The sequence below is a fragment of the Trachypithecus francoisi genome, unplaced genomic scaffold (assembly GCF_009764315.1).
Source record: "Trachypithecus francoisi isolate TF-2019V2 unplaced genomic scaffold, Tfra_2.0 Lachesis_group13, whole genome shotgun sequence".
NCBI lineage: Eukaryota > Metazoa > Chordata > Mammalia > Primates > Cercopithecidae > Trachypithecus > Trachypithecus francoisi.
In genome coordinates, this window is record NW_022681458.1 from 130,611,170 (window position 1) to 130,637,066 (window position 25,897).

General features: G+C 45.5%; 1 protein-coding gene across 20 annotated transcripts in view; it reads right to left on the bottom strand.

Annotated features, from left to right (window-relative positions):
• PLEKHB2 (pleckstrin homology domain containing B2) overlaps nucleotides 1-25,897 on the bottom strand; it is a 45,771-nt gene that overhangs the window by 11,120 nt on the left and 8,754 nt on the right. For 4 of the 20 annotated variants that reach the window (XM_033231934.1, XM_033231927.1, XM_033231930.1 and 1 more), the window contains exons 2-7: nucleotides 16,541-16,653; nucleotides 14,165-14,209; nucleotides 9,653-9,805; nucleotides 8,722-8,824; nucleotides 3,830-3,869; nucleotides 1,593-1,682 (exon numbers count right to left, since the gene is read on the bottom strand). In XM_033231934.1, coding sequence (XP_033087825.1) covers nucleotides 1,593-1,682; nucleotides 3,830-3,869; nucleotides 8,722-8,824; nucleotides 9,653-9,805; nucleotides 14,165-14,209; nucleotides 16,541-16,598 — 489 coding nt within the window. In that variant the 5' untranslated portion in view covers nucleotides 16,599-16,653. Of the gene's footprint in view, nucleotides 1-1,568; nucleotides 1,683-3,829; nucleotides 3,870-8,721; nucleotides 8,825-9,652; nucleotides 9,806-14,164; nucleotides 14,210-16,540; nucleotides 16,654-25,897 lie in introns of all 20 variants that reach the window. The other 16 variants (XM_033231929.1, XM_033231925.1, XM_033231928.1 and 13 more) reach the window with 6 other exon arrangements.

Genomic DNA, 25,897 nt, shown 5'->3' on the forward strand with positions numbered 1-25,897 from the left:
GGAAGGCAGGCAGGAAGGAAGGAAGGAAGGAAGGCAGGCAGGCAGGCAGGCAGGAAGGCAACTGACACCCGGTCACGATAAACACTCCTGGAAACTAGAAAAAGGGAATTCCTAAACCTGATAAAGAATAAATATAAAAAACCTCCAGCTAACAGCATACTTAATGAATGCATTAAATACTAAATAAATGCATATGTAAAACTAAATTCAATACTAATTAAATACTGAATTAAACAGTACATTAATACTAAATGAATGCATACTTAAAACCGAGTACATTGGCCGGATGCAGTGGCTCACGCCTATAATCCCAAAACTTTGGGAGGCAGAGGTGGGTGGATCACGAGGTCAGGAGATAGAGACCACCCTGGCTAACATGGTGAAATCCCATCTCTACTAAAAATGCCAAAAAAAAAAAAAAAATTTAGACGGGCGTGGTGGCAGGTGCCTGTAGTCCCAGTTACTCGGGAGGCTGAGGCAGGAGAATGGCGTGAACCCGGGAGGTGGAGCTTGCAGTAAGCCGAGATCATGCCACTGCACTCCAGCCTGGGCGACAGAGTGAGGCTCTGTTTCAAAAAAAAAAGAAAAACATTGAATACATCCCCCCTAAAATCAGGAACAAGGCAAGGATGTCTTCTCTCACTACTGCTATTTAACACAATATTTAAAGGTCTAACCAAGGCAATAAGACAAGGTAAGGAAACAGAAGGCATACAGTTTACAAAGAAAACTGTTCCTATGTGTAGATGACATGACTGCCTATGTAGTATACCCCAAAGAATCTAGAGAAAAAGGAACTAGAGTAAGTGAGCTTAGAAAGTTTACAAGTGCCAGCCAGGCACCGTGGCTCACGCCTGTAATCCCAGCACTTTGAGAGGCAGAGGCAGGTGGATCACCTGTGGTCAGGAGATCGAGAGCAGCCTGGCCATCATGGTGAAACCCCACCTCTACTAAAAATACAAAAAATCAGCCGGGCATGGTGGCAAGCGCCTGTAATCCCAGCTACTCGGAAGGCTGAGGCAGGAGAACCGCTTGTACCTGGGAGGCAGAGGTTGCAGTGAGCCGAGACAGTACCACTGCACTCCAGCCTGGGCAAGAAGAGCAAAACTCCGTCTCAAAGAAAAAAAAAAAAAAAGCAGCGTGTTCCACACAATAGACTTACATACAAACCAGCTCAGTCAGTACCCCAAACACCCCAACAAGAGGACATCCCAAAGTATTTGACATGATTTTTGTAAGGGTTACTTTCCCCAAAATATAGCATTTTTTTCTGACCATAAGGAGAATTCGAGTAATTCATTCTATATAAACTACAGATCATCAAAATCTCATTACCCAAAGCAACTATCATTAACATGATGCATTTTTAGGTCTATCTTAAAAACTTGTTACACATTAATACAGCACATTACAATGTGCTGAACTACATAAAATAGTTGCTTTATTTCATGAAAACAAAAGTTGTTAAGAAATTATCTGTTTTAAAAGAAGAAAAGGTTTAGAGTACATTTCTAATTTCATTCAAAAAACAAAGCAGGACAGCAGCAGAGACCCCAAGCTTCCCTCACCTGAAGGCTCAGGGCTCTCCCTACCTCAGGGGCCGGTGCAGCATAGGCCGTGTATGGTGGAGGCGAGGAAACCACGGATGTCTCATCAGTCATGACTGCAGAGCCCACATACGCCTGCGGGAGAGAGGAGAGGGTGAGGGCAGGACAGCTTCCCAGCACCTGTGTGCTCAATGATGCTGTGCATTGTCCCTTTTATTTAGCAAATTAAAAATTTTAAAAGACAAAAAGATATATAGCTCTCTGCAAAACAGGAAAAACTTTCCCGGTCCAGTGGGGGCCCCCAGCCCTAACTCTGGTATCCTCTAAATGCAGGAGCGACGTGGTCCTCAGTCAACCCCTAACAGGATTACAGCTCTCACAGCCAGGAAGGCACTCAGAGGCCCCACCGTTACCCAATGCCTTTTAAAAGATGTTACTTCAGGCCAGGTGCAATGGCTCACATCTGTAATCCCAACACTTTGGGAGGCTGAGTGAGAAGATCGCTAGCGCCCAGGAGTTCCAAGGCCAGCCTAGGCAACAGAGGGAGAGCCCATCTCTACAAAAAACAAGAAATTAACTGGGCACGGTGCTTACGGCCCCAGTTACTCAAGGGTCTAAATCTGAAGGATCACTTGAGCCCGGGAGCTCTAGACTGCAGTGAGCCAAGATCGAGTCACTGCACTCCAGCCCAGGGAACAGGGCGAGACTCTATCTCCAAAGAAATAAAGATGTTACAGCACTCTCAACAGTCCTTTATTCACAAATAAAAACCCTACAATCTAAAACGTATCAGAAATATGTCCTATACACAGTCTGTTTTTTAACTTAAAAAACAAAATTCTTCATTAAATTACTCCCCAATGTAATTTAAAGAAAAACATGTTAGCTCTTAAAAAAAAAAAAAATGTGGCCAGGTGCAATGGCTCACGCCTGTAATCCCAGCATTTTGGGAGGCCAAGGTGGGCAGATCACGAGGTCAGGAGTTCAAGACCAGCCTGACCAACATGGTGAAACCCCATCTCTACTCAAAATACAAAAACTAGCTGGGCGTGGTGGCGCGCTCCTGTAATCCCAGCTATTCAGGAGGCTGAGAAAGGAGAACTGCTTGAACCCGGGAGGCAAAGGTTGCAGTGAGCCAAGATCGCTCCACTGCACTCCAGCCTGGACGACAGAGCAGGACTGTCTCAAAAAAAAAAAAAAAAAAAAAAATTCACACAAAGAATCATTTGTGGAGCTTGCCCTTAACTATATGGATTGTTAATACTAATTTTACCCCAAAAAAAGGATTTTCATGAAGAAAAGGTAACCGCGGCTGTAGAGTAAACTTAGAATGAAGTTGTGTTGTGCTAACAAAAGAAGAGAACACTGATGCTTGGATATTAAGCCTTTTACTTTCTTCTCCCACATGCACACATTCTTCTGTAAGCTTGATCTACCTTCTTCTTTTCTTACAAAGATAAAGGAAGGGAAAATCCCATCTAAAGAATGAAAACTCTGACCAGAGTAACACTCCCTTGATCCCTGACAGATAAAGATGGCATTACAAGCTCTTACAAATGAGGTTCTCTGTCTCAGTGACCTCCTAAGGCCAGAAACAAGACGAGAGACAAGTACAAGTCACAAAAGTGTTTGTTTCACAAGACTGAGCTCCCATGCATGACAAGGATCCTGCAGTTCTTTCTAAGCCTTTACTGCAAACCACGGCAGAATTCAAAGTGCTGCAGAACTTTGAGAAATACAAACGTTTCTAGAAAGCAACACAGGAACAAGCATGCTTGTGTGAGGAGGGTGCTTCCTGCCAAAAACGTCTGACGAACTCAGCTTGCTCACTGTTGGTGAAAGGCGCCTGCCCAGTGCTACCTGCCCATTCATGGCTGGATGGCCAAGAAACCCATTTTCCCCATTCTCCAATTGTTACCTAAGACCATGTGAAAACATTACTGGTGGCCAGGTGTGGTGGCTCACGCCTGTAATCCCAGTACTTTGAGAGGCGAAAGTGGGAGGATCACTTGAGCCCAGGAGTTTGATACCAGCATGGGTAACATGGTGAGACCTCGTCTCCACAAAAACATTTTTCTAAATAAGCTAGGCATGGCAGCATGGGCCTATAGTCCCAGCTACTGAGAAGGGGAGGCTGAGGTGGGAGGACCATTTCAGCCCGGGAGGTAGAAGCTGCAGTGAGCTGAGATAGCACCACTGCACTCAAGCCTGGGTGAAAGAGTGACACCTTGTCAAAAAAAAAAAAAAAAAAAAATTATAGGTGATTGCCATTAGCAACTTACTGTGTTTGTCCTAGAATCCTGGAGTGTAAACTTCCAGGCCCTGGAGAAAAGAAAAAGGGTACTTTATTTAAGGCAATCCAGTATTTCAATGATTCTCAAACCAGAGTTGGCATCAGAATTCCTGAAAAGATCTGTTTAAAGAACAGGTCTTCAGGCCTTGCCCCAAACCACTTGAGACATGCACTAGGAATACACATTTTTAAAAATTACATCCATAATAGACATATAATATTTAAAACATAATCTATACTATATTTTTTACTTTACTTTTTAATACATGTGAAATGCACTGCCACTTGCTTTGGCAGTTCATGGCATACACACAGATCTTCTTCCTTTTTAACAGCTATATAATATTCCATGACACAAGTAAATTTAGATTATTAGCAATTTTCAATATTAAAAAGAATGCTGGAGACCAGACGTAGTGCCTCATGCCTGTAATCCCAGCACTTCGGGAGGCCATGTCAGGGAGATCACTTGAGCCCAGGAGTTCAAAACCAGCCTGGGCAACATAGCGAAATCCTAGCTCTACAAAAAAGACAAACATTAGCTGGGCATGGTGGCACATGCCTGTAGTCCCAGCTACTTGGGAGGCTGAGGTGGGTGAATGGCTTGCGCCTGGGAGGTCGAGGCTATAGTGAGCCAAGATCACACCAGTGGACTCCAGCCTGGATGACAGACAGAGGCTCTATCTCAAGAAAAAAAAAAAAGAAGAAGAAGAAGAAGAAGAAAAGAACGCTATTAGCATCCCTATTACCCTTGCACTCTTATGTAGACATTTCCATAGGGCAAATTCCAAAGACTGAAAATGCCACATCAAAGGATATAAACATAATTTATTTCAGCAGGTATTGCCAAATGGCCCTGCAAAACTATTCTAACAATCTCTATACCTACCTACCTAGCTCCTGACCTCCACTATATTGTCAAAAAAACTAGATATCTGAATCTTAAGTATCACAAGAGCTTTCTTAATTGATACACAAAAAGCGGTCTCTCACCTGGGCACGGTGGCTCACACCCGTAATCCCAGCATTTTGGGAGGTCGAGGTAGGTGATCACCTGAGGTTAGGAGTTCGAGCCCAGCCTGGCCAACATGGTAAAACCAAGCTTCTACTAAAACACAAAATTAGCCAGGCATGGTGGCACATGCCTGTAATTCCAGCTACTCCAGAGGCTGAGGCAGGAGAATTGTTTGAACCCAAGAGGCAGAGGTAGCAATGAGTGGAGATTACGCCGTTGCACTCTAGCCTGGGTGACAAGAGCGAAACTCCATCTCAAAAAACAAAAAAGCCTTCTCTTGAGCACTCCCTCACTCCTTTACCTCTTACTTTTTTTTACTGACTCTATCCCTCTTATCTTCATCAATTCCTTTTATGTTTTATTTTCATTTTACTATCTCCCTGAGTTGAAAGATGTTTTCATTTATTTTCAAGTGTTCTTGCGTTTTTCTTTTTTTTGAGATGGAGTCTCGCTCTGTCGCCCAGGCTGGCGTGCAGTGGCGCAATCTTGGCTCACTGCAACCTCCGCCTCCCAGGTTCAAGCAATTCTCCTGCCTCAGCCTCCCGACCAGCTGGGATTACAGGTGCCCACCACCACGCCCAGCTAATTTTTGTATTTTTAGTAGAGAGGAGGTTTCACCATGTTGGCCAGGCTGGTCTCGAGCTCCTGACCTCAGGTGATCCATCCATCTTGGCCTCCCAAAGTGCTGGGATTACAAGCGTGCGTCACCGTGCCCAGCCAAGTGTTCTGGCTTTCTATGGAATGCAGTTAAGTTGCAAAATTCCCCAACTGATTTTGTATGCAGCATTCCACTGTCATTCACTTTGCTAAAGGGTATCATACTGGATTATTCATGTATCTTATATAGATTTTGTTGTCATTTCAGGTGGAAGAGTCTAGCGTGACCTTCGGTCTGCAAATTCTGTTCGATTATTTCAGAACATTTCTCTTGCCCTGAATTTCTAATTACCTCTTTTGGGTTCTATACTTTATGAACATCAATAATCTTTCTGAACTTTTTTTACTCCAACGTATCTCTGATCTTTTCATCTTTTTCCCCTCACTGAGAGTATCTCCAATCTTTCCCTCCATGCCAATGATTCACTTTTCATTTGGGGTTGTATGCAAGGGAAGACCACTTTCCTCAGATGATAATGTAAATGGCACCCTCTTGACAGCGACAGACCTTCTAGGTTACAGACACAAAAGAGGAGAAAAGAAACATAAATCTCTGCCCTCACACAGCATATATTCTAATGAAAGCAGATGATGAACAAGATAAACAGCTGGTACATGGTGAGTGTGTACGGGCACAGGGAGATGTAATTTTAAATATGGTGGCCAGGAAAGCATTCCTGAAGACTCTGCTTCTGTTCCTTGGGTTTTATTTTCCTGCACTCTAGGAGCTTTTCCTGAGGCTTGCATTTTCCTTTTCTTATTTTTCCTTCATGGTATATCTGCATAGTTGCCAAGCTACTTCCTTACATCCTGCTCATGTTTAACATGCGAAGTGATATATAAAACTTGTTTGCTCTCATAAAGTAGGAGTTATTTCTCCTTGACACTCTTCCTACCTAATCTGGTATCAACTGGTAGTTCCACCCTGTTCCACCTCAGTCCAGCCCAGCAACAGTTTGATGGCTAGGTGTTACCCTCACAATCAACATTCTGTAATATGAGGGCAGAGGGCTAGAAGAGAAGGAAATTTCTTCTGAGAAGAGTAAGTGTTTTCTGAAAAATCTGGGTCCTACACTGTCTTCTGAGCATATTCCTTTGAATGTCCCATGCTAGTGCTCACTTCACCAGCCAGAAAATTACCCAACTCCTGTGAGCTTCAGTGCCTTTCAGTGCCCTGCAATGATGAGTCCTGGGAGAATCGTCCAGCCTCTGCTGAGGCCCCAAGGACATCACATTCTCAAGGACTTTTTTCCTTAGCCTTTCCAAAAAGTAACTTACACTTACACTTAATCAGCATCACTCCAGACTACAGGGTAATACCAAAAATTTGCAAGATTTAATTACCTCGTCTAGTTACTGCTTCTGGGATTCGGGTAGGATTAAAAAACATCTTAGTAGAATCATCTATTTCTTTCTTTGGCTGTTTGTTGTTTGTGCTTGAGATCAAACTTCTTTATTTGGTCGCACCATTGAAATGTTTTCCCCTGAGGGAAGATGATCTAATCCATTTCACCGTCTTTCTCAAAGGTCTCTATTATGGTTGAATTGCGTCCTCATGAAAAAGATATGCATAAATCCTAATCCCCACTACCCTGGAATGGGACCTTATTTGGAAACAGGATATTTGCATATGGAATCAAATTAAGATAAGGTCACAGTGAATGAAGGTGGGTCCTTAATCCATTATGACTGGTGTCCTTTATAAGAAAAGAGAATTCTGGACACAGACACAGCAGAAGAAGGCCATGTGACAACAGAGGCAGAGACCAGAGTGATGTGGCTGCCAGCCAAGGAACACCAAGGACTACCAGAAACCACTAGAAGCCAGGAAGAGGCAAGAAAGGATCCTACTCAGCATCTCAGAGAGAGCAAGAACCTGCTGACACACTGATTCCAGACTTGCAGCCTCTGGAACTGTGAGGCAATGAATTTCTGCCATTTCCGTCACTCAGTGTTCAGCAATTTGTGACAGGAGCCCTAGGAACTGAGTTTCCTCACTTTTTACTTTCTTGCTTTTCTGGTCATTTTATTTCAACTACGCTTATTACCCACTGTGAATCTAATAATGAAAGAGAGCATGATGACCCCATCAAAAAGTGGGCAAAGGATATGAACAGACACTTCTCAAAGGAAGACATTTATGCAGCCAACAGACACATGAAAAAATGTTCATCATCACTGGTCATCAGAGAACTGCAAATCAAATCCACAATGAGATACCATCTCACACCAGTTAGAATGGCGATCATTAAAAAGTCAGGAAACAACAGGTGCTGGAGAGGATGTGGAGAAATAGGAACGCTTTTACACTGTTGGTGGGACTGTAAACTAGTTCAACCATTGTGGAAGACAGTGTGGTGATTCCTCAAGGATCTAGAACTAGAAATACCATTTGACCCAGTCATCCCATTACTGGGCACATACCCAAAGGATTATAAATCATGCTGCTAGAAAGATACATACACACGTATGTTTACTGGGGCACTATTCACAATAGCAAAGACTTGGAACCAACCCAAATGTCCATCAATGACAGACTGGATTAAGAAAATGTGGCATATATATACCATGGAATGGTATATATGCATATATACTATGCAGCCATAAAAAAAGGATTAGTTCATGTCTTTTGTAGGGACATGAATGAAGCTGGAAACCATCATTCTGAGCAAACTATGGCAAGGACAAAAAACCAAACACTGCATGTTCTCACTCATAGGTGGGAATTGAACAGTGAGAGCACTTGGAAACAGGGTGGGGAACATCACACACCGGGGCCTGTCTTGGGGTGGGGGAAGCGGGGAGGGATGGCACTGGGAGATATACCTAATGTAAATGACTAGTTAATGGGTGCAGCACACCAACATGGTACATGTATACATATATAACAAACCTGCACGTTGTGCACATGTACCCTAAAACTTAAAGCATAATAATAAAAAAAAGAAAAAAGAAAAAAAGAGAGAGAGCATGATGAGACTGCTATTCCTTTCTCCCATTTCCTCCACAATTTGATAGGCCCAGGCAGTCTCAGAGAGACAGAAACCAGAATTGGAAAAGCGACTCTTGCATTTCTCTCACACATCCACTGAGTCCCTTATTCTGACGCCTGAAAGAGAACCCCACGCCCATTCTTTTCATTTTTTGGTAATCAGAAGTTAAAACAGAAAATACTTTTTAAATTAAACACGTAAGAAAGCAAAACTTACAAGCAATCGTCTGTGCTTTCTGCACAAAGACTAATTGTTTTCCCATCTCGACAAACAATCTGGAGCATGCAGTCTTTTGACTTTCCATCTGGAGGCTGAATATCTATGAAAAATAAGCAGAAGAAAAGAACTTTTTTCAGGATTTCTTCTTACATTTTCTAAGAACTACCAACTCAGAGAAGCAAAGGACTAGACAATAAATCAAGCGCTAAATCAAGGACTAGACAATAAATCAAGCAATAAATCATCTATGAAAGAACCCCCTGCCTTTCCAATAAAGCAGAAAGAACATAGCTAGGCTGACTGACAGGACCAGCTGCCAAGATGACGTCTACAAAATGTATTTGGCTCACTGCAACCTCTGACTCCCGGGTTCAAGCAATTCTCTGCCTCGGCCTCCCAAGTAGCTGAGATTACAGGCACCTGCCACCACACCTGGCTAATTTTTTTGTATTTTTAGTAGAGATGGGATTTCACCATCTTGGCCAGGCTGGTCTTGAACTCCTGACCTCGTGATCCACCCACCTCGGCCTCCCAGTGCTGGGATTACAAGCATGAGCCACCACACCCGGCTGACATCCCAGATTTTAAGCAATTGATTGCAGTCACCATCAAACAGAAGCCAGTTTCTGAGTACAAAATCAACACGGTCTAGGGTGGCCTGTGCTTCTTGAGGTTCCCAGCGCTCTGGTTCCCTCTCCATGAGAAGAAGAGATGTGGACTGTGAGTTTAACTCAGGTGAGAAAATTGATTTGCCCCGACCATGTGGTTCACAATCTAAGTGCCCGGGGCGCCACTGTGGCCGCCCCTCTGAGATGGAGCCCTTCTTCAATCTGTTAACGAAAGCAGAACGGGGAAGGAAGAGGACCCAGTTCCCACCAAGACAGAGGAAGAGCAGAAGACAGAAGTTGGCCAAGACAGGCCAGCTCACCCCGACATTCCTGCCCTGTGCGGATGTTGATACAGTCCACTGGCATGTGGACCTTATCCTCGATATTCTGCCGAGTCTGGTCATCATAATAGATTAGGTGACCATCCGACCACAGATCAAACCAGTTCTTCTTCCAGCGCTTCAAAATAGTACCTGGAAAAAAATAGTAAGGTTGGGCTTTTTTTAGAGACAGAGTCTTATTATTTCACCCAAGTTGGAATGCAGTTGCTATTCACAAACATGCTCATAGCTCACTGCAGCCTTGAACTCCTGGGCTCAAGCAATCCTCCCACTTCAGCCTCCCGTTTAGCTGCAACTGCAGGCACATGCCGCCATGCCCAGCTGAAAGGCTGGCTTTGAGCCAAAAGAGCAAGGACACAGTCACAGCAGAAACAAAAAGAACTCTTCCCCTGGCCCCTGAATGACACCGGTATAGAATTACCCAAAGCAGTCCCTCAGAATGAAAGGGAAAGCTGAGCCCAGGGCCCACCCACTGGTGCATTAGCAGGCTGCATGCAGCACACACCCGCAACAGAGAATGCTGCCAACCAACTTAGAAGTCCCAACACTTTCAAATTAGGGTATTTAAAAAAAAAAAAAGCTTGCTTTTCAGCAAATGAAACATATCTAACATTTAATTCTCATACAGTTCTAAACTTTAAACCTTTCAAACTTTTCAAGTTTCTAAATTTCCAAATATTGTCTACATTTGCTAGATCAGAAAATGCTGGACTATAAAGTCTCTATATGCAAATAAAAATAATACCTACCTCTTTTGAAGAAACACATTTTGGCCAGGCGCAGTGGCTCACCCATGTAATCCCAGCACTTTGGGAGACTGAGGCGGACGGATCACTTGAGGCCAGGAGTTCGAGACGAGCCTGGACAAGACAGTGAAATCCCGTCTCTACTAAAACTACAAAAAATTAGCTGGGCATGGTGGCAGGTGCCTGTAATCCCAGCTACTAGGGAGGCTGAGGCAGGAGAATCGCTTGAACCCAGGAGGTGGAGGTTGCAGTGAACCGAGATCACACCACTGCCCTCCAACCTGGGGGACAGAGCAAGACTCTGTCTCAAAAAAAAAAACCACAATTTTTTCTTGTCCTTAAGAGCTTTCACAGATACTCTCTCCTACCATTTCCCACAGGAAGCCTACAGTGTGGAAGGCACCCCGATGCATACACTGGATAAATGAGCACAGCAGGATATAGACCAGGCCCTGCCTGGCCTCTCACGCTGTGCACATCCTACTACCTCACATATTTCTGTCAGCTTGAGCAAATTCAACCTTTCATTTGTGATCTTGGACCAGGTATTTAACTTTAAAAAACAGTAACTTCCTTGACTGCATGAAGGGAAAACCCCTGCAGTGGACTTAAAGGCCAGTTGTAGCTCCGGTCATCTCTGTACCTTCCTCACATCCACTCACTGCCCACTACACCTTCTGTTCCTGTACACCTCACCCCGTTCTTGGCCAACACATACAATCCCATTTTATGTACTTCCCTTTATGTTGCCGTGCCTGCAACTGGTGTCAACCAGATACGTACCATCCAGCTTTCCTGCCAGTTATCAGGCACCCTCCTCACCAGAAGGGGTGTCCACTGCACTTGCCCAACTGACCACTAAGTGATACCCAAGCATCCATTTGATTGACTGCCTGAGCTGTGCAGAAACTGCCAAACAGGCTGGGCACAATGGCTCATATCTGTAATCCCAGCACTTTGGGAGGTTGAGGTGGAAGGATCGCTTGAGCCCAGGAGTTTGAGACCAGCCTGGGCTGCATAGCAAGACCCCATCCCTACAAAGAGGAAAATAGGCAGACATGCTAACACAGGCCAGCAGTCCCAGCTACTTGAGATTCTGAGGCAGGAGGACCACTTGAACCTGGGAGATCAAGGCTGCAGTGAGCAGTTATCACGCCACTGCACTCCAGCCTAGGCGACAGGGCAAGACCCTGTCTTAAAAATAAAAAGAAAAGCCGGACATGGTGGCTCATGCCTGTAATCCCAGCACTTTGGGAGGCCAAGGCGGGTGGACCATGAGGTCAGGAGTTCAAGACCAGCCTGGTCAATATGGTGAAATGCCGTCTCTACTAAAGATACAAAAATTAGCCGGGCTGGTGGTGCACACCTATAATCCCAGCTACTCAGGAGGCTGAGGCAGGAAAATCGCTTGAAGCTGGAGGCAGAAGTTGCAGTGAGCCGAGATCATGCCATTGCACTCCAGCCTGAGTGACAAATCAAGACTCTGTCTCAAACAAACAAACAAACAAAAAGCCCTACTAAATAGAGTCACAGAAACACAGAGACAGGTGGAACCACTGGGTCAGGGAGTTCTGCCCAAGTATCTCACCTGCCATTAAAGCCCTGGCTGCAGACTCCCAAATCAAGCTGTCCTCTAGAGGCCAGGACCGGGGCCCAACACTATATGTGGCAATGGCAGGAAAAGAAGTCCTGGGGACGGCTTTGCCTACATGTGACCACATCACAGTGTGTCTCTACTACTCTACAACCCCATGAACGTAATGCATCTCACCTCGTTTTACTGGCATTGATATTTCTACTTTCAGGAAAAAAGGAAAATTAACCCACACGTATGGGGATGGGGTTATGTATAGATAAGTCTTCTGAATACACATTTCTGAAACACCCATGGACCAGAATACTGGAAAAGTCTATGTGACTTATTTAAAGTACATCCATTTCACGTACGTCACCATGCTAGGCACTGATGGGGAGCACAACATTGTCCAAAGGGTCATTGATCACTACGTTGACAAAGCACTTACATCGAGTTGTGGCAGAAAAGGGAAAGCTTACCCTGAAACAAGGGTGTGGCAGAGCCTAGTGAGAAACACCAAAGGGCATCTGAAGGGCCAGCAAAGGAGGGCACACCCTCAAGGTCTGAGCAAGGGTCCCCATGTCCCCTGACTATGGGGAGGCTGGGACCACAAAACCCAAGACTAGGAAACTTGGGGCTCCAGGACTTCCTTTGTGAAGCTAACATTACGACACCTCTGTCTATTCTAAGACTACAGGACTATCACAGACAAGGGGGCACACAGTTCAGCTCCAGGCTGGGACCATGGAACTAGTCACAGACACACAGGCTGAAGGCCGGTCTCCGGGTGCATATAGTGTCAGTGTTGGAATCACACAGTTCTGACTTTGAATGTAGGTCTGTCACCCATAGTTTACACTTAGACAAATTACCTAACCTCACTGAATCTCAATTTCTTCAACTGGAAATAATATCACTTACCTATCATACAGCTGTTGTGAGAATTAAGAATATATACATAAAATCTTTTTAACAGGAACACAAACGATTCATAAACAATAGTTTTTATAAACCATCTCAGGTATGCCATCAATTCTCACTGGTAGACTTGACTTTAGCTAATTTCTGAAAGTATCCCTCATAGATCAACTCACATCTCTGAACAATCAATGGTATGTGATACAGCTCAGTTTTTGACTAGAATCATAAATGACATAGTAGTCACTTTTCCCTTAACTTCACTCTTTCTAGTATAACAGAATATTCTGCTTGCTCCTTTTTTAATAAATAAGACTGGTTCTTCCCACTTCAAAACACAGTATGAATCCCACCTGGAGTGACAGCCTCACAGATAAGCAGACAGTGTATGAAAGATAGGTTTGTGGAGATAAGCCTAGGAAAGTGGATCTCAATCCCACAAAAAAAGAACTGAGTCTCTTCTCTAGTCCTTTTGGAGACACAAAAGTTTTGGTTTTAGATAAACTCATTGCCTCAGATCAACTCTTCAGCCACATAATTACGAAGACACCAATATCTGAGAATCTGAGTCACTGCTCAATCCCCAGAGGAGAGAGGCAGAGAGACCAGCACCTCTGTGCCAGATCTCAGCTGGGCTCAGCTAGATCCAGGCAGTTCCAGATCCATCATTAATAATAAAGCACGTAGCTGGGCACAGCGGCTCACGCTTGTAATCCCAACACTTTTGGGAGCCGAAATGGGCAGATCACCCAAGGTTGGGAGTTTGAGACCAGCCTGGCCATCATGGAGAAACCCCTTCTCTACTAAAAATACAAAATTAGCCACGTATGGTGGCACATGCCTGTGATCCCAGCTACTCGGGAGGCTGAGGCAGGAGAATTGCTTGAACCCAGGAGGCGGAGGCTGTGGTGAGCCGAGATCGCACCATTGCACTCCACAACAAGAGTGAAACTCTGTCTCAAAAAAATAAATAAATAAAGTAAAACAAAATAAATAAAGCACGCTAGTGAGGAGAGCGAAAGCAGCAGGGACTGCCATTGTTTCCTGGTTCCTATCAACTCAGCAACCAGGGAGGAGCTTGGTGGTGTGCAAGACAGTTCACAGAGATCTAGGAATGTCCAAGGGAAAACGCAAGGCCACAGCACTCATAAAACTTTGTTATTTGTTTTTAAACATGATCGGCTTTAAGCCAACAGAAACAGACACTGCCCTTCGGCAATGCCGATCGCAGGCCGCACATCCTGTACTCACTCTGTCGCAGCAACCAGCCACTCTTCACAAACGCCATCTCTTCACCTACAGAACAAGAACAGGCAGGTTCAAAATCATACCCAGAAAGAGAATAACCTGTCTGGCCGAGTCTCTATCCTTACCCCCTTCAGATCAGCTGAGGAAGAGCCAAGGCCATTTTAGCTCAGTGCCCCCCTGGCATTTAACAAACACCTCCTCAGTGGGGTTCATGTGCCCTGCACTCTATACCCCCTCCCTTCCTCCCACACTAGCCTTCAGCCTCAGCACCCAGCCCACCTGTGTCTAACACCACACAACAAACATAAAACAGCCCCAGGGACACAGCATTTAGCTCTGTCAAGGACATGGAGGATTCTCGTGGCTTGCTGGAGCCCTCAGGTGCCTACATTTGGAGTTCCCAGTGGGGTCCACATGGCCCAGGCAGGGGTGCTACACTGGTGTCAGCAGTGAATGACATGGAGTGGCCAGGTGAGGGCAAAAAAAAACAAAAGTCATCAAGAAAAAGGTTCATAAAGTCAATTCCATAAAAATTTAAATCTTCTGTATGGAAAAAAAGCTAAATGTGACTTTAAAACCGATAAATTAGAAGAAACAGTCACAGCTGGGCACGGTGGCTCAGGCTAAGGAGGGTGGATCACCTGAGGTTAGGAGTTCGAGACCAGCCTGGCCAACATGGTAAAACCTCGTCTCTACTAAAAATACAAAAATTGGCCGGGCACGGTGGCTCATGCCTGTAATCCTAGCACTTTGGGAGGCCAAGGTGGGCAGATCAGGAGGTCAGGAGTTTGAGACCAGCCTGACCAACATGCTGAAACCCCGTCTCTACTAAAAATACAAAAATTAGTTGGGTGTGGTGGTGTGTGCCTGTAATCCCAGCTACTCAGGAGGCTGAGGTAGGAGAATCGCTTGAACCCAGGAGGTGGAGGTTGCAGTGAGCCAAGGTCATGCTGCTGCTGCACTCCAGCCTGGGTGACTCCGTCTCAAAAAAAAAAATAGCCAGGCGTGGTCGCGGGCACCTATAATCTTGCTACTCGGCAGGCTGAGGCAGGAGAATCGCTTGAACCCAGGAGGTGGAGGTTGCGGTGAGCCGAGACACCACTACACTCCAGCTTGGGCGACAGAGTGAGACTCTGTCTCAAAAAAAAAAAGAAGCAGAAGAAGAAGAAATATTCACAACCATATGGCAGCAAGGAGCTTATTTCCTTCACTTACAAAGTTCACACACGTCATCCAGAAAAGGCAATCATTTAGCAGTTCACAGAAAAGGAAGACAAAGGACCAACAAACTCGTAAAAAGACACTGAATTTCCCACTCAATTCAACAGATACAATTCCAGCTGTACAGTTAACTACTGTACCTATCAGGTGGGTAGAAATGAAAACCTCCAAGACACCCCAGCAAGGAGAAAGCGCAAAGGCAGAAAGAAAACTGCTGCAATCTTTCCGGAGGGAAATTTGACAAATTCTGTCGAAACTTTAATAGTTCACATACTTTGACCCAGCAATCTCACCATGACTAGGAATTTGCCTCACTATGTGCAGAGGTTCACCAATACGTATATACGTATATATATAAAAGCACTCGCTGCAACATCACATATACTGCAGAAGCACACCAACATGCCCCACGACGGAGGACTGCTGAGCAGGCACCTCCACACAGGACAGATCACCAGGCAGGCAAGGCGGAGCAGCAAGTGCTACAGGCTGCCTCCTGGGAGGAATCCTGAAACCTGTGAAGGATGTGTCTCTGGAAACACAATGCAGCGATTCTGTGTGTGTCACACAACAAAGATGGTAACTGGTCCCATTACCGCTTCCTGTACTGTTTAAATTAGTTAACAATTTGCATGTTTGTTTGTTTTGTTTTTTTTTTTTTTGAGATGGAGTTTCACTGCGATGCCCAGGGTGGAATGCAGTGGTGCTATCTCAGCTCACTGCAACCTCCGCCCTCCAGGTTCAAGCAATTTTCCTGCCTCAGCCTCCCTGAGTAGCTGGGACTACAGGCGCATGCCAACAAGCCCGGCTAATTTTTATATTTTTAATAAAGATGGGGTTTCAGAATATTGGTCAGGCTGGTCTCAAACTCCTGACCTCAGGTGATCCACCTCCCTCGGCCTCCCAAAGTGCTGGGATTACAGGCATGAGCCACCACACCTAGCCCATTTCATTTTTTGAAATCCTTAGTTATTATCTGGAAGCTGAGACTATGGGCCATTTTTGTTTTTCTGCTTTAGCTTTTTTAGGTATTTCTTTAAGGCGCTAAGGTTTGTAAGGTAAGCAGAAGCCCAAATGGGCACCTCAGAAGAACAACTGTCTCTCATGTAGCTCCTTCCCCATATCTGAGCACAGTTGAATTCTCATCTTCCTCCAAACCTTTAAAAAGAGCTCCACAAGCCTCAGTAACCCCATACTTCAGCATCTCCAAAATCATGCACGCTGAAGCTTCTCGCTCTCTTCGCAGTTTTCTTCAATTCATCCTTTCTGTCCTTACCAAGAAAGGAAATGTTTTTCATTTTTCCCCTTTGTCTACTGCATTTAGGTTCTCAAACACACAATCCCCAGCGAACAAAAGCCAGTCTCCCTGTCTCCCAGATGATGTGAACACTGCGGCTCACCGTGCGGGCAGCCACCTTCTGACCATGAGGAACCAGCTGGGGCAGCCGACCCAGAGACAGCAGAGCTCACGCTGCTGAGCCACTGACTTCACCAACCCCCAAAACCCACCCTTACCCAAGACTTTCCACTAAGCAGAATGATGGGTTTATCACTCAAGATGTTTAAATTTGGTTTCCTGCAACTTACAGCTTAAAACATCCTAAAACAATCATTTTACTTCCAAAAGGGTTTGAGGCGGAGAACTACCAGCATCATATTTTCATTAAACAAATATTCTTAGAGCACTTAACGTGTGTCCAGTCTTGTCCTAGACACTAAAGATACAGCAGTGGCAAGGCTAAAATGCTACTCTCATGTAGCTTAATACAGCAGAAGAAACAGGCGAAACAAAAAGGAAAGAATGTTGTAAACAGCATCACATCTGTGCAGTGGTGTTGTTAACCCAGAACACAAAAAAAGAGAGAGCAAAGTACGTACGCATTCACGTCAAATCCTAGATATTTACATTCATACTACAGCTTCCTGCATCCATAATGTGAATTCTCAGTATATTTCATATAAAAAAAAATAAATGGGAACAGGCTAAAAATTACTAGAAAACGTACTGATAACTACCTAGTCACAACAAATACAAAACCTGACTGAAACGCAGCCATACAACTTCGCTGGTGGTTATGGGACACAGTGAATATAAAAATGTGGACTAACAGAAAGGAGTCTCCTGAATGTCTGTGGTGAATTTCTTTACATTTCTAATGGGTTTTTTTGTTTGTTTCTTTGTCTGCGCTGTCACCCAGGCTGGAGTGCGATGATCTCGGCTCGCTGCAGCCTCCACCTCCCAGGTTCAAGCGATTCTCCTGCCTCAGCCTCCCGAGTAGCTAGAATTTCAGGCGTGTGCCATCACACCCAGCTAATTTTTGTATTTTAAGTAGAGACAGGATTTCACCATGTTGGCCAGGCAATCCACCCACCTCAGCCTCTCAAAGTGCTGGGATTACAGGTGTGAGCCACCATGGCCAGCCTTCTAATGGTTCTTGATATTAATTTAGCTACATCTGCTATCTTTTTCTTTTTCTTTTTTTTTTCTGGACAGAGTTTAGCTCTGTCACCCAGACTGGAGTGCAATGGCACTATCTAAGCTCACTGCAACCTCCGCCTCCAAGGTTCAAGCGATTCTCGTGCCTCAGCCTCACAAGTAGCTGCGATTACAGATGTCACCACAGTCAGCTAATTTTTGCATTTTTAGTGGAGAGAGGCTTTCACCATGTTGGCCAGGATGGTCTCGAACTCCTGACCTCAAGTGATGCACCTGCTCTGACCTCTCAAAGTGCTGGGATTACAAGCGTGAGCCACTGCACCCAGCCTCCTATCATTCTTAATGGTTAAAATGTCAGACTAGTGTAACACTGAGATTAAGAATGGCTTCATTTATTCAAAGGCCTTTAAGAATTTGAGCCCAACAATCCTACATGCCGTAAGATTATTAAAGATTATTAACACTACCACCATTAGCACCCATGAGGATAAAGAGTTTTTTTGTTTTTGTTTTTGAGACAGAGTCTCACTCGGCTGGAGTGCAGTGGCATGATCTCGGCTCACTACAACCTCCGCCTCCTGGGTTCAAGCAATTCTCCTTCCTCAGTTTCCCAAGTGGCTGGGATTACAAGCACGCACCACCACACCCAGCTAATTTTTGTATTTTTAGTAGAAATGGGGTTCGCCATGTTGACCAGGCTGGTCTCGAACTCCTGACCTCAGGTGATCTGCCCACCTTGGCCTCCTGAAGTACTGGGATTACAGGCATGAGCCACTGCACCCAGCCGATAAAGAGTTAACAGAGAGTTTTAAGTAAAACCTTAAGGACCTAGAGATTTCCTGGTATCTCTGAGTATTTGGTACTAATTGTGTGGGCCAACATCTGATTTGCCAGATTACATGGTTTGGCTCTGTGTCCTCACCCAAAATCTCATGTTGAATTGTAATCCCCAGTGTTGGCAGAGGGGCCTGGTGGGAGGTGACTGGATCATGGGGGCAGCTATCCCTGTTGCTGGTCTTGTGATAGATTTCTCAGGAGATCTAGTTATTTATAAGTGTGTTCACTCTCTCCTACTGCCACATGAGAACACACCTGCTTCCCCTTCGCCTTCTGCCATGATTGTAAGTTTTCTGAGGGCTCCTCCACAGCCATGCCTCCTATATAGTCTGCAGAACTCTGAGTCGATTAAACCTCTCTTCTTCATAAATTACCCAGTCTCAGGTAGTTCTTTAAAGGAGTGTGAGAATAGACTCATACAAGAATGTTGTGCATATGTTTTATTTGGTGTTTCCTTGAGGTAAGACTGGGTTTCTCTTACTTTTCAGGCAGTTGAGTCTCAAGGGATGGCAGCAAGGAGAAACTGAACGGCAGACTTGGGAATCAATTCAGGCCACTTGAGTAAGATTCAAAAAGAAAAAAGAAATGGAAATGTCTGCATCTAGAGGACATTACAAACATATCTTTCGTGTGCCTACATAAAATAACTCAAAACTATTAGAGAAAGGGGAAATCAGATTATGAGACAGAAAAGAACTTAAACTGGAATCAGCAACAGAAACTCTTGACTTTTTAAAAGAGTAATTCCTCTGCTGACTCAAGTAGCTTCTTATCTCATGTCATCCTGTCTATCTCTCCTCATTCTGTGGAACAATCTTATGTACCTCCCAGAGCCTAGATTTTCATCTCTAACACTAGTCTCCTCTAAAAGGAGCCAGTACTCTTTGAAAATGAGCTAGTTACAGTTTAGGGGCAGGATATCTTATTACCAAAAAGCACAGATGCTTTCAAGAGTGCCTTCAGAAAGCGTCAAGAAGCCACTCAGGTGACGAAAGAGCATTTAATGGCTAAATTGTGACACAAGTGTAAAATTCAAAGTAAAAATTATAGTACATTACAAGCAAGGCTGAAAGGCACCTTGGGTATAAGATGACTAAAATGAAATATATTACAGTAGAATGTGTTAGAGAAAAGATATACCTTCCGGTCGGGCGCGGTAGCTCACGCCTGTAATCCCAGCACTTTGGGAGGCTGAGGCAGAAGAATCGCTTGAACCTGGGAGGCGGAGATTGCAGTGAGTCAAGATCGTACCACTGCACTCTAGCCTGGCAAAAGAGTGAGACTCCATCTCAAAAAAAAAAAAAAAAGACATACCTTCTGATAATGGTTTGGCTGTATTCCCACCCAAATCTCACCCTGAATTGTAATAATCCCCACATGTCAACAGTGAGGCCAGGTGGAGATAACTGAATAATGGGGGCAGTTCCCCCCCGCCATACTGTTCTCACGGTAGTGAACAAGTCTCACGAGATCTGATAGTTTTGTAAATGGGAGTTCCCCGCACAAGTTCTCTTGCCTGCCACTATGTAAGACATGACTTTGTTCCTCACTTGCCTTCCACCATGATTGTGAGGCCTCCCCAGCCATGTGAACTGTGAGTCAACTAAACTTCTTTCCTGTTTTTTTTTTGTTTTTTTTTTTTGAGATGGAGTCTTGCTCCATCACCCAGGCCAGAGTGCAGTGGCACGATCTCGGCTCACTGCAACCTCCACCTCCCAGGTTCACACCATTCTCCTGTCTCAGCCTCCCGAGTAGCACGGACTACAGGTGCCCGCCACCACGCCCGGCTAATTTTTTGTATTTTTAGTAGAGACGGGGTTTCACCATGTTAGCCAGGATGGTCTCGATCTCCTGACCTCGTGATCTGCCCGCCTCGGCCTCCCAAAGTGCTGGGATTACAGGCGTGAGTCAGTGCGCCCGGCCACCTCCTTCTTTCATAAATCACCCAGTCTTGGGTATATCTTTATTAGCAGCATGAGAACAGACTAATACAGTAAATTGGTACCAGTACAGCAGAATGCTACTGTAAAGATAACTAAAAATGTGGAAGCAACTTTGGAACTGGGTAAAAGGTAGAGGTTGGAACAGTTTGGAGGGCTCAGAAGATGACAAGAAGATGTGGGAAAGTTTGGAACTTCCTAGAGACTTGTTGAGTGGCTCTGACCAAAATGCTGACAGTGATATGGACAATAAAGTCCAGGCTGCAGTGGGCTCAGATGGAGATGAGGAACTAGTTGGGAACTGGAGTAAAAGTCACTATTGGTATGTAAAGAGACTGGTGGTATTTTGTCCCTGTCCTAGAGACCTGTGGAAGTTTGAACTTGAGAGAGATTATTTAGGGTATCTAGCAAAAGAAATTTCTAAGCAGCAAAGCATTCAAGAGGAAGCAGAGCATAAAAGTTTGGAAAATTTGCCAACTGATGATGCAACAGAAAAGAAAAACCCATTTTCTGGGGAGAAATTCAAGCCTGCTGCAGAAATTTGCATAAGTAGTAAGAAGCCCAATGTTAACCACCAAGACAATAGGCAAAATGTCTCCAGGGCAGGGCTGGACGGTGACTCACTGGTAGGTCACGCCTGTAATCCCAGCACTTTCAGAGGCCCAGGCGGGCGGATCACGAGGTCAGGAGATCGAGACCATCCTGGCTAACACGGTGAAACCCCATCTCTACTAAAAATACAAAAAAGTGGCAGGCACCTGTAGTCCCAGCTACTCAGGAGGCTGAGGCAGGAGAATGGCATGAACTCAGGAGGCGGAGCTTGCAGTGAGCCAAGATTGCGCCACTGCACTCCAGCCTGGGGGACAGAGCAAGACTCCGTCTCAAAAAAAAAAAAAAAGTCTCCAGGGCATGTCAGAAACCTTTGCAGCAGCCACTGCCATCACAGGTCCGGAGGACTAAAAGGAAAAAATGGTTTTGTAGGTCGGGCCCAGGGCCCCCCTACTGTGTGCAGCCTCGGGACGTGGTGCCCTGTCCCAGCTGCTACTGCAGTGGCTAAACGGGGCCAAGGTACAGCTCAGGCTGTGGTTTCAGAGGGTGCAAGCCCCAAGCCTTGACAGCTTTCATGTGGTGTTGATCCTACAGGTGCACAGAAGTCAAGAATTGAGGTTTGGGAACTCCCATCTAGATTTCAGAAGCTATATGGAAATGCCTGGAGGTCCAGGCAGAAGTTTGCTGCAGGAGTGGGGCCCTCATGGAGAATCTCTACTGGGGCACTGTGGAAGGGAAATATGGGGTTGGAGACTCCATACAGAGTCTCCACTGGGGCACTATCTACTGGAGCTGTGAGAAGAGGGCCACTGTCCTCCAGACCCCAGAATGGTACATCCACCGACAACTTGCATTCTGCACCTGGAAAGCTGCAGACACTCAATGCCAGCCAGTGAAAGCTGCCAAAAGGTGGTCTGTACCCTGCAAAGCTACATGGGTGGAGCTGCCCAAGGCCATGGGAGCCCACCTCTTACATCAGCATGACCTGGATGTGAGACATGGAGTCAAGGGAGATCATTTTGGAGCTTCAAGATTTGACTGCCCCAGCCAGGCTCAGTGGCTCACGGCTGTAATCCCAGCACTTTGGGAGGCCAAGGCAGGCGGATTGCCTCAGGTCAGGAGTTTGAGACCAGTCTGAGTGACATGGTGAAACCTCGTCTCTACTAAAAATATAAAAATTAGCTGGGCATGGTGGTGGGCACCTGTAATCCCAGCTACTCAGGAGGCTGAGGCAGGAGAATTGCTTGAATCTGGGAGGTGGAGGGTGCAGTGAGCCAAGACCGGGTCATTGCACTCCAGCCTGGGCAACAAGAATGAAACTCTGTCTCCAAAAACAAAAAACAAAAAAAAAGGGTTTGACTGCCCCATTGGATTTCGTACTTGCATGGGGCCAGCAGTCCCTTCGTTTTGGCCAATTTCTCCCATTTGGAACAGGTGTATTTACCCAATGGCTGTACCCCTACAGTATCTAGGGAGTAACTAATTTGCTTTTGATTTTACAGGCTCATAGGTGGAAGAGACCTGCTTTATCTCAGATGAGACTTTGGACTGTGGACTTCTGAGTTAATGCTAAAATGAGTTAAGACTTTGGGGGACTGTTGGGAAGGCATGATTGGTTTTGAAATGTGAGGACACGAGATTTGGCAGGGACCTGGGCAGAATGATATGGCTTGGCTGTGTCCTCACCCAAATCTCACCTTGAATTGCAAAAATCCCCCCCCCCCAGCCCCCGCGTCAAGGGCGGGGCCAAGGGACGGTAATTGAATCTTGGGGGCAGTTTTTCCCCCATACTGTTCTCACGGTAGTAAGTCTCACAAGATCAGATGGTTTAATAAACGGGAGTTCCCTCGCACAAGCTCTCTTGCCTACTGCCATGTAAGACACAACTTTGCTCATCATTTGTCTTCCACAATGAGAGTGAGGCCTCCCCAGCCATGTGGAACTGTGAGTCAATTAAACCTCTTTCCTTTATAAATTACCCAGTCTTCATTAGCATGTCTTCATTAGTATGTCTTCATTAGCAGCTTAAGAACAGTATGAGTTCAATTTCACACAGTTGAGGACAGCAGGTTTGATTTAAAAAAACGGTTGAAACACTTGGATAATTGTGTAATAGCCTCTCATTGAACAATGCAAATGGTTACTATGTTAGTAGTAGGGGTCATTTGTTGCATTTACTATCTAAATGTTGGGATTTCCTTTTTTTTTTTTTTTTTTTTTTGAGACGGAGTCTCGCTCTGTCACCCAGGCTGGAGTGCAGTGGCGCAATCTCCACTCACTGCAAGCTCCGCCTCCCGGGTTCACGCCATTCTCCTGCCTCAGCCTCCCGAGTAGCTGGGACTACAGGCGCCCGCCACAGCACCCAGCTAATTTTTGTATTTTTGGTAGAGACGGGGTTTCACCGTGTTAGTCAGGATGGTCTCGATCTCCTGACCTCGTGATCCACCTGTCTCGGCCTCCCAAAGTGCTGGGATTACAGGCGTGACCCACCGCGCCCAGCGGGATTTCCCTTTTAAGACAAAAAGACTAGACTTCTGAGTCAAGAGCTCATGTGTACTGAAACCTGGATAGCAGGGGAGACTGCAGGTGCAGGCTTTGAGCCAGCCTAAACTCAAGTTGCTGGAGAGAAATGGCCCTGGGGAAACCAACCATGGATTCACACAGTAAGGAATACGTTGGTTTTGGGAATACACCGGTTTTAGTGACTTACACAGCTGAGCAAGCACTTACACACCAATCTCCAGAAGTCAGAAGAAAATAAGGGGATATATAATAAAGTTCTGCGACACTGGACGCCTCCTAAGGTACCTGTGGTACCTTCACCTGGATCAGACAGTATCATCACTTGGACACTGTCACTTGACCAACATGCCTTCAGCCTCCCAGAGACTTACGTATCACTACTGCACAGGAATCCCCTCCCTTCCACCTCCCCATCAGCCTAGACCAATTCCTGGTCCTGATCTGGCTGGCCTGCCCCGCCTGGAGGTTACCGAGGACCCAAGCCTCAAAGGGAAAAATAAAAAAGGCAGACTTTAAACATCCAGCTTTCTGTTCTTCTCTCCCTATGTATTTCTAGAGAATTAATATTTCTTGTCACTCAACACTACAATTCACAGGGGAGTTATTTTAAAAGGGAGAAGACACAAGAGTGGCACTGAAACATGGATCCAAGACAAAAGAAAACCAAGCTGGGCGGTGGCTCACACCTGTAATCCCAGCATTTGGGAGGCTGAGGTGGGCAGATCACCCCAGGTCAGGAGTTCGACACCAGCCTGGCCAACGTGGTGAAACCCTGTCTTTACTAAAAATACAAAAATTAGCTGGGTGTTGTGGTGGGTGCCTGTAATCCCAGCTACTTGGGAGGCTGAGGCAGGAGAATCGCTTGAATCCAGGAGGAGGAGGTTGCAGCGAGCCGAGATCGCACCACTTCACTCCAGCTTGGGCGAAAGAGCAAAACTCCGTCTCAAAAAAAAAAAAAAAAAGAAACACCAGTAATGTGAAGCTCGACATGCAGGTGATTGCTCTATTTTCAGCATTAATGATGAATTTATAAGAAGCACAGATGGCTAGCTCCACTCCCTCCTGAAATGCAACTAAAATGAGAGTTAAGGAGAAAACAAGGCATAAATCCACAAAGAGAACAGCAGCAGACAAAAGCAGATGAGACACAACATTTTGAAGGTTCTAAGACAGACAAGTGGCAACTAACATAAAATATGGCCACTTCTACTCTGTCATGTGGTAACAGACGCCAAAACACAGCAAGCCAACTCCTGCCACATAAAAATAGATTCAGAAACTGGAGGTAAGAGAATTCTAAAGGTGGGGGAGAAATCAGAAGAATTAATGGAAAGTCTTCAAAGGGGTCACCAGGCACCCACCCATGTAGACAGGGACCCTCCCTGATCCTGAAGATGATGTCTCTGGAGACTGGGCGTGGCCACACCACACACAGCTCAAAGTGACAGGCCACACTTAGAAGGAGAATACAGTCCGCGCAAGTCCAATTCTCTATCTTCTTCCTTACTTCCCAGACTCTAGATCTGAGCAAAGGCACAGTCCCAAGAGGAAAGGTTCACTGATACTGACAACTGGGTGTTCTGTAATGAAAAAGCCGATCTTTGCCTAACACCCTCCAGGGAAGCTCACCAAGAGATAGACTTGAAGCAAACACACAGACTTCCAATCAGCTTTTCAGTACCTCTCGGAAGCAGGAATACACAGCAAGCATCATCAGTCTGAGTGGAAAAAGATACTATTTTTCTTCTGCTCTCACATCACAACAATCAACATAGAAGACTTCTGTGACCAAATGCGTGAGGGTTTCTCCCCACATACCAAGCAAGAAATCAATTATGCAGCAAGCCCATGCGCAGTGTCACATGTCTGTAATCCCAACACTTTAGGAGGCGAAGGTGGGGGGACCACTTGAGCTCAGGAGTTTGAGACCAGCCTGGGCAACAAGGTGAAACCCCAACCATACAAAAACATACAAAAATTAGCGGGCCATGGTGGCGCACACCTGTAGTCCCAGCTACTCCGGGGCTGAGGTAAGAGGACCACTTGAGCCTGGGATGGGGAGGTTGCAGTGAGCCGTGATCACACCACTACATTCCAGCCTGGGCAAGAGTGAGACCCAGTCTCAACAACAACAACAAAAAATTCTGCAGCGAACACCAACTAGCTGTTCTGCAATTCAACTGTCACACTACCTACCTGGAGATAGCATCAGATCCCACACGTGAGGCT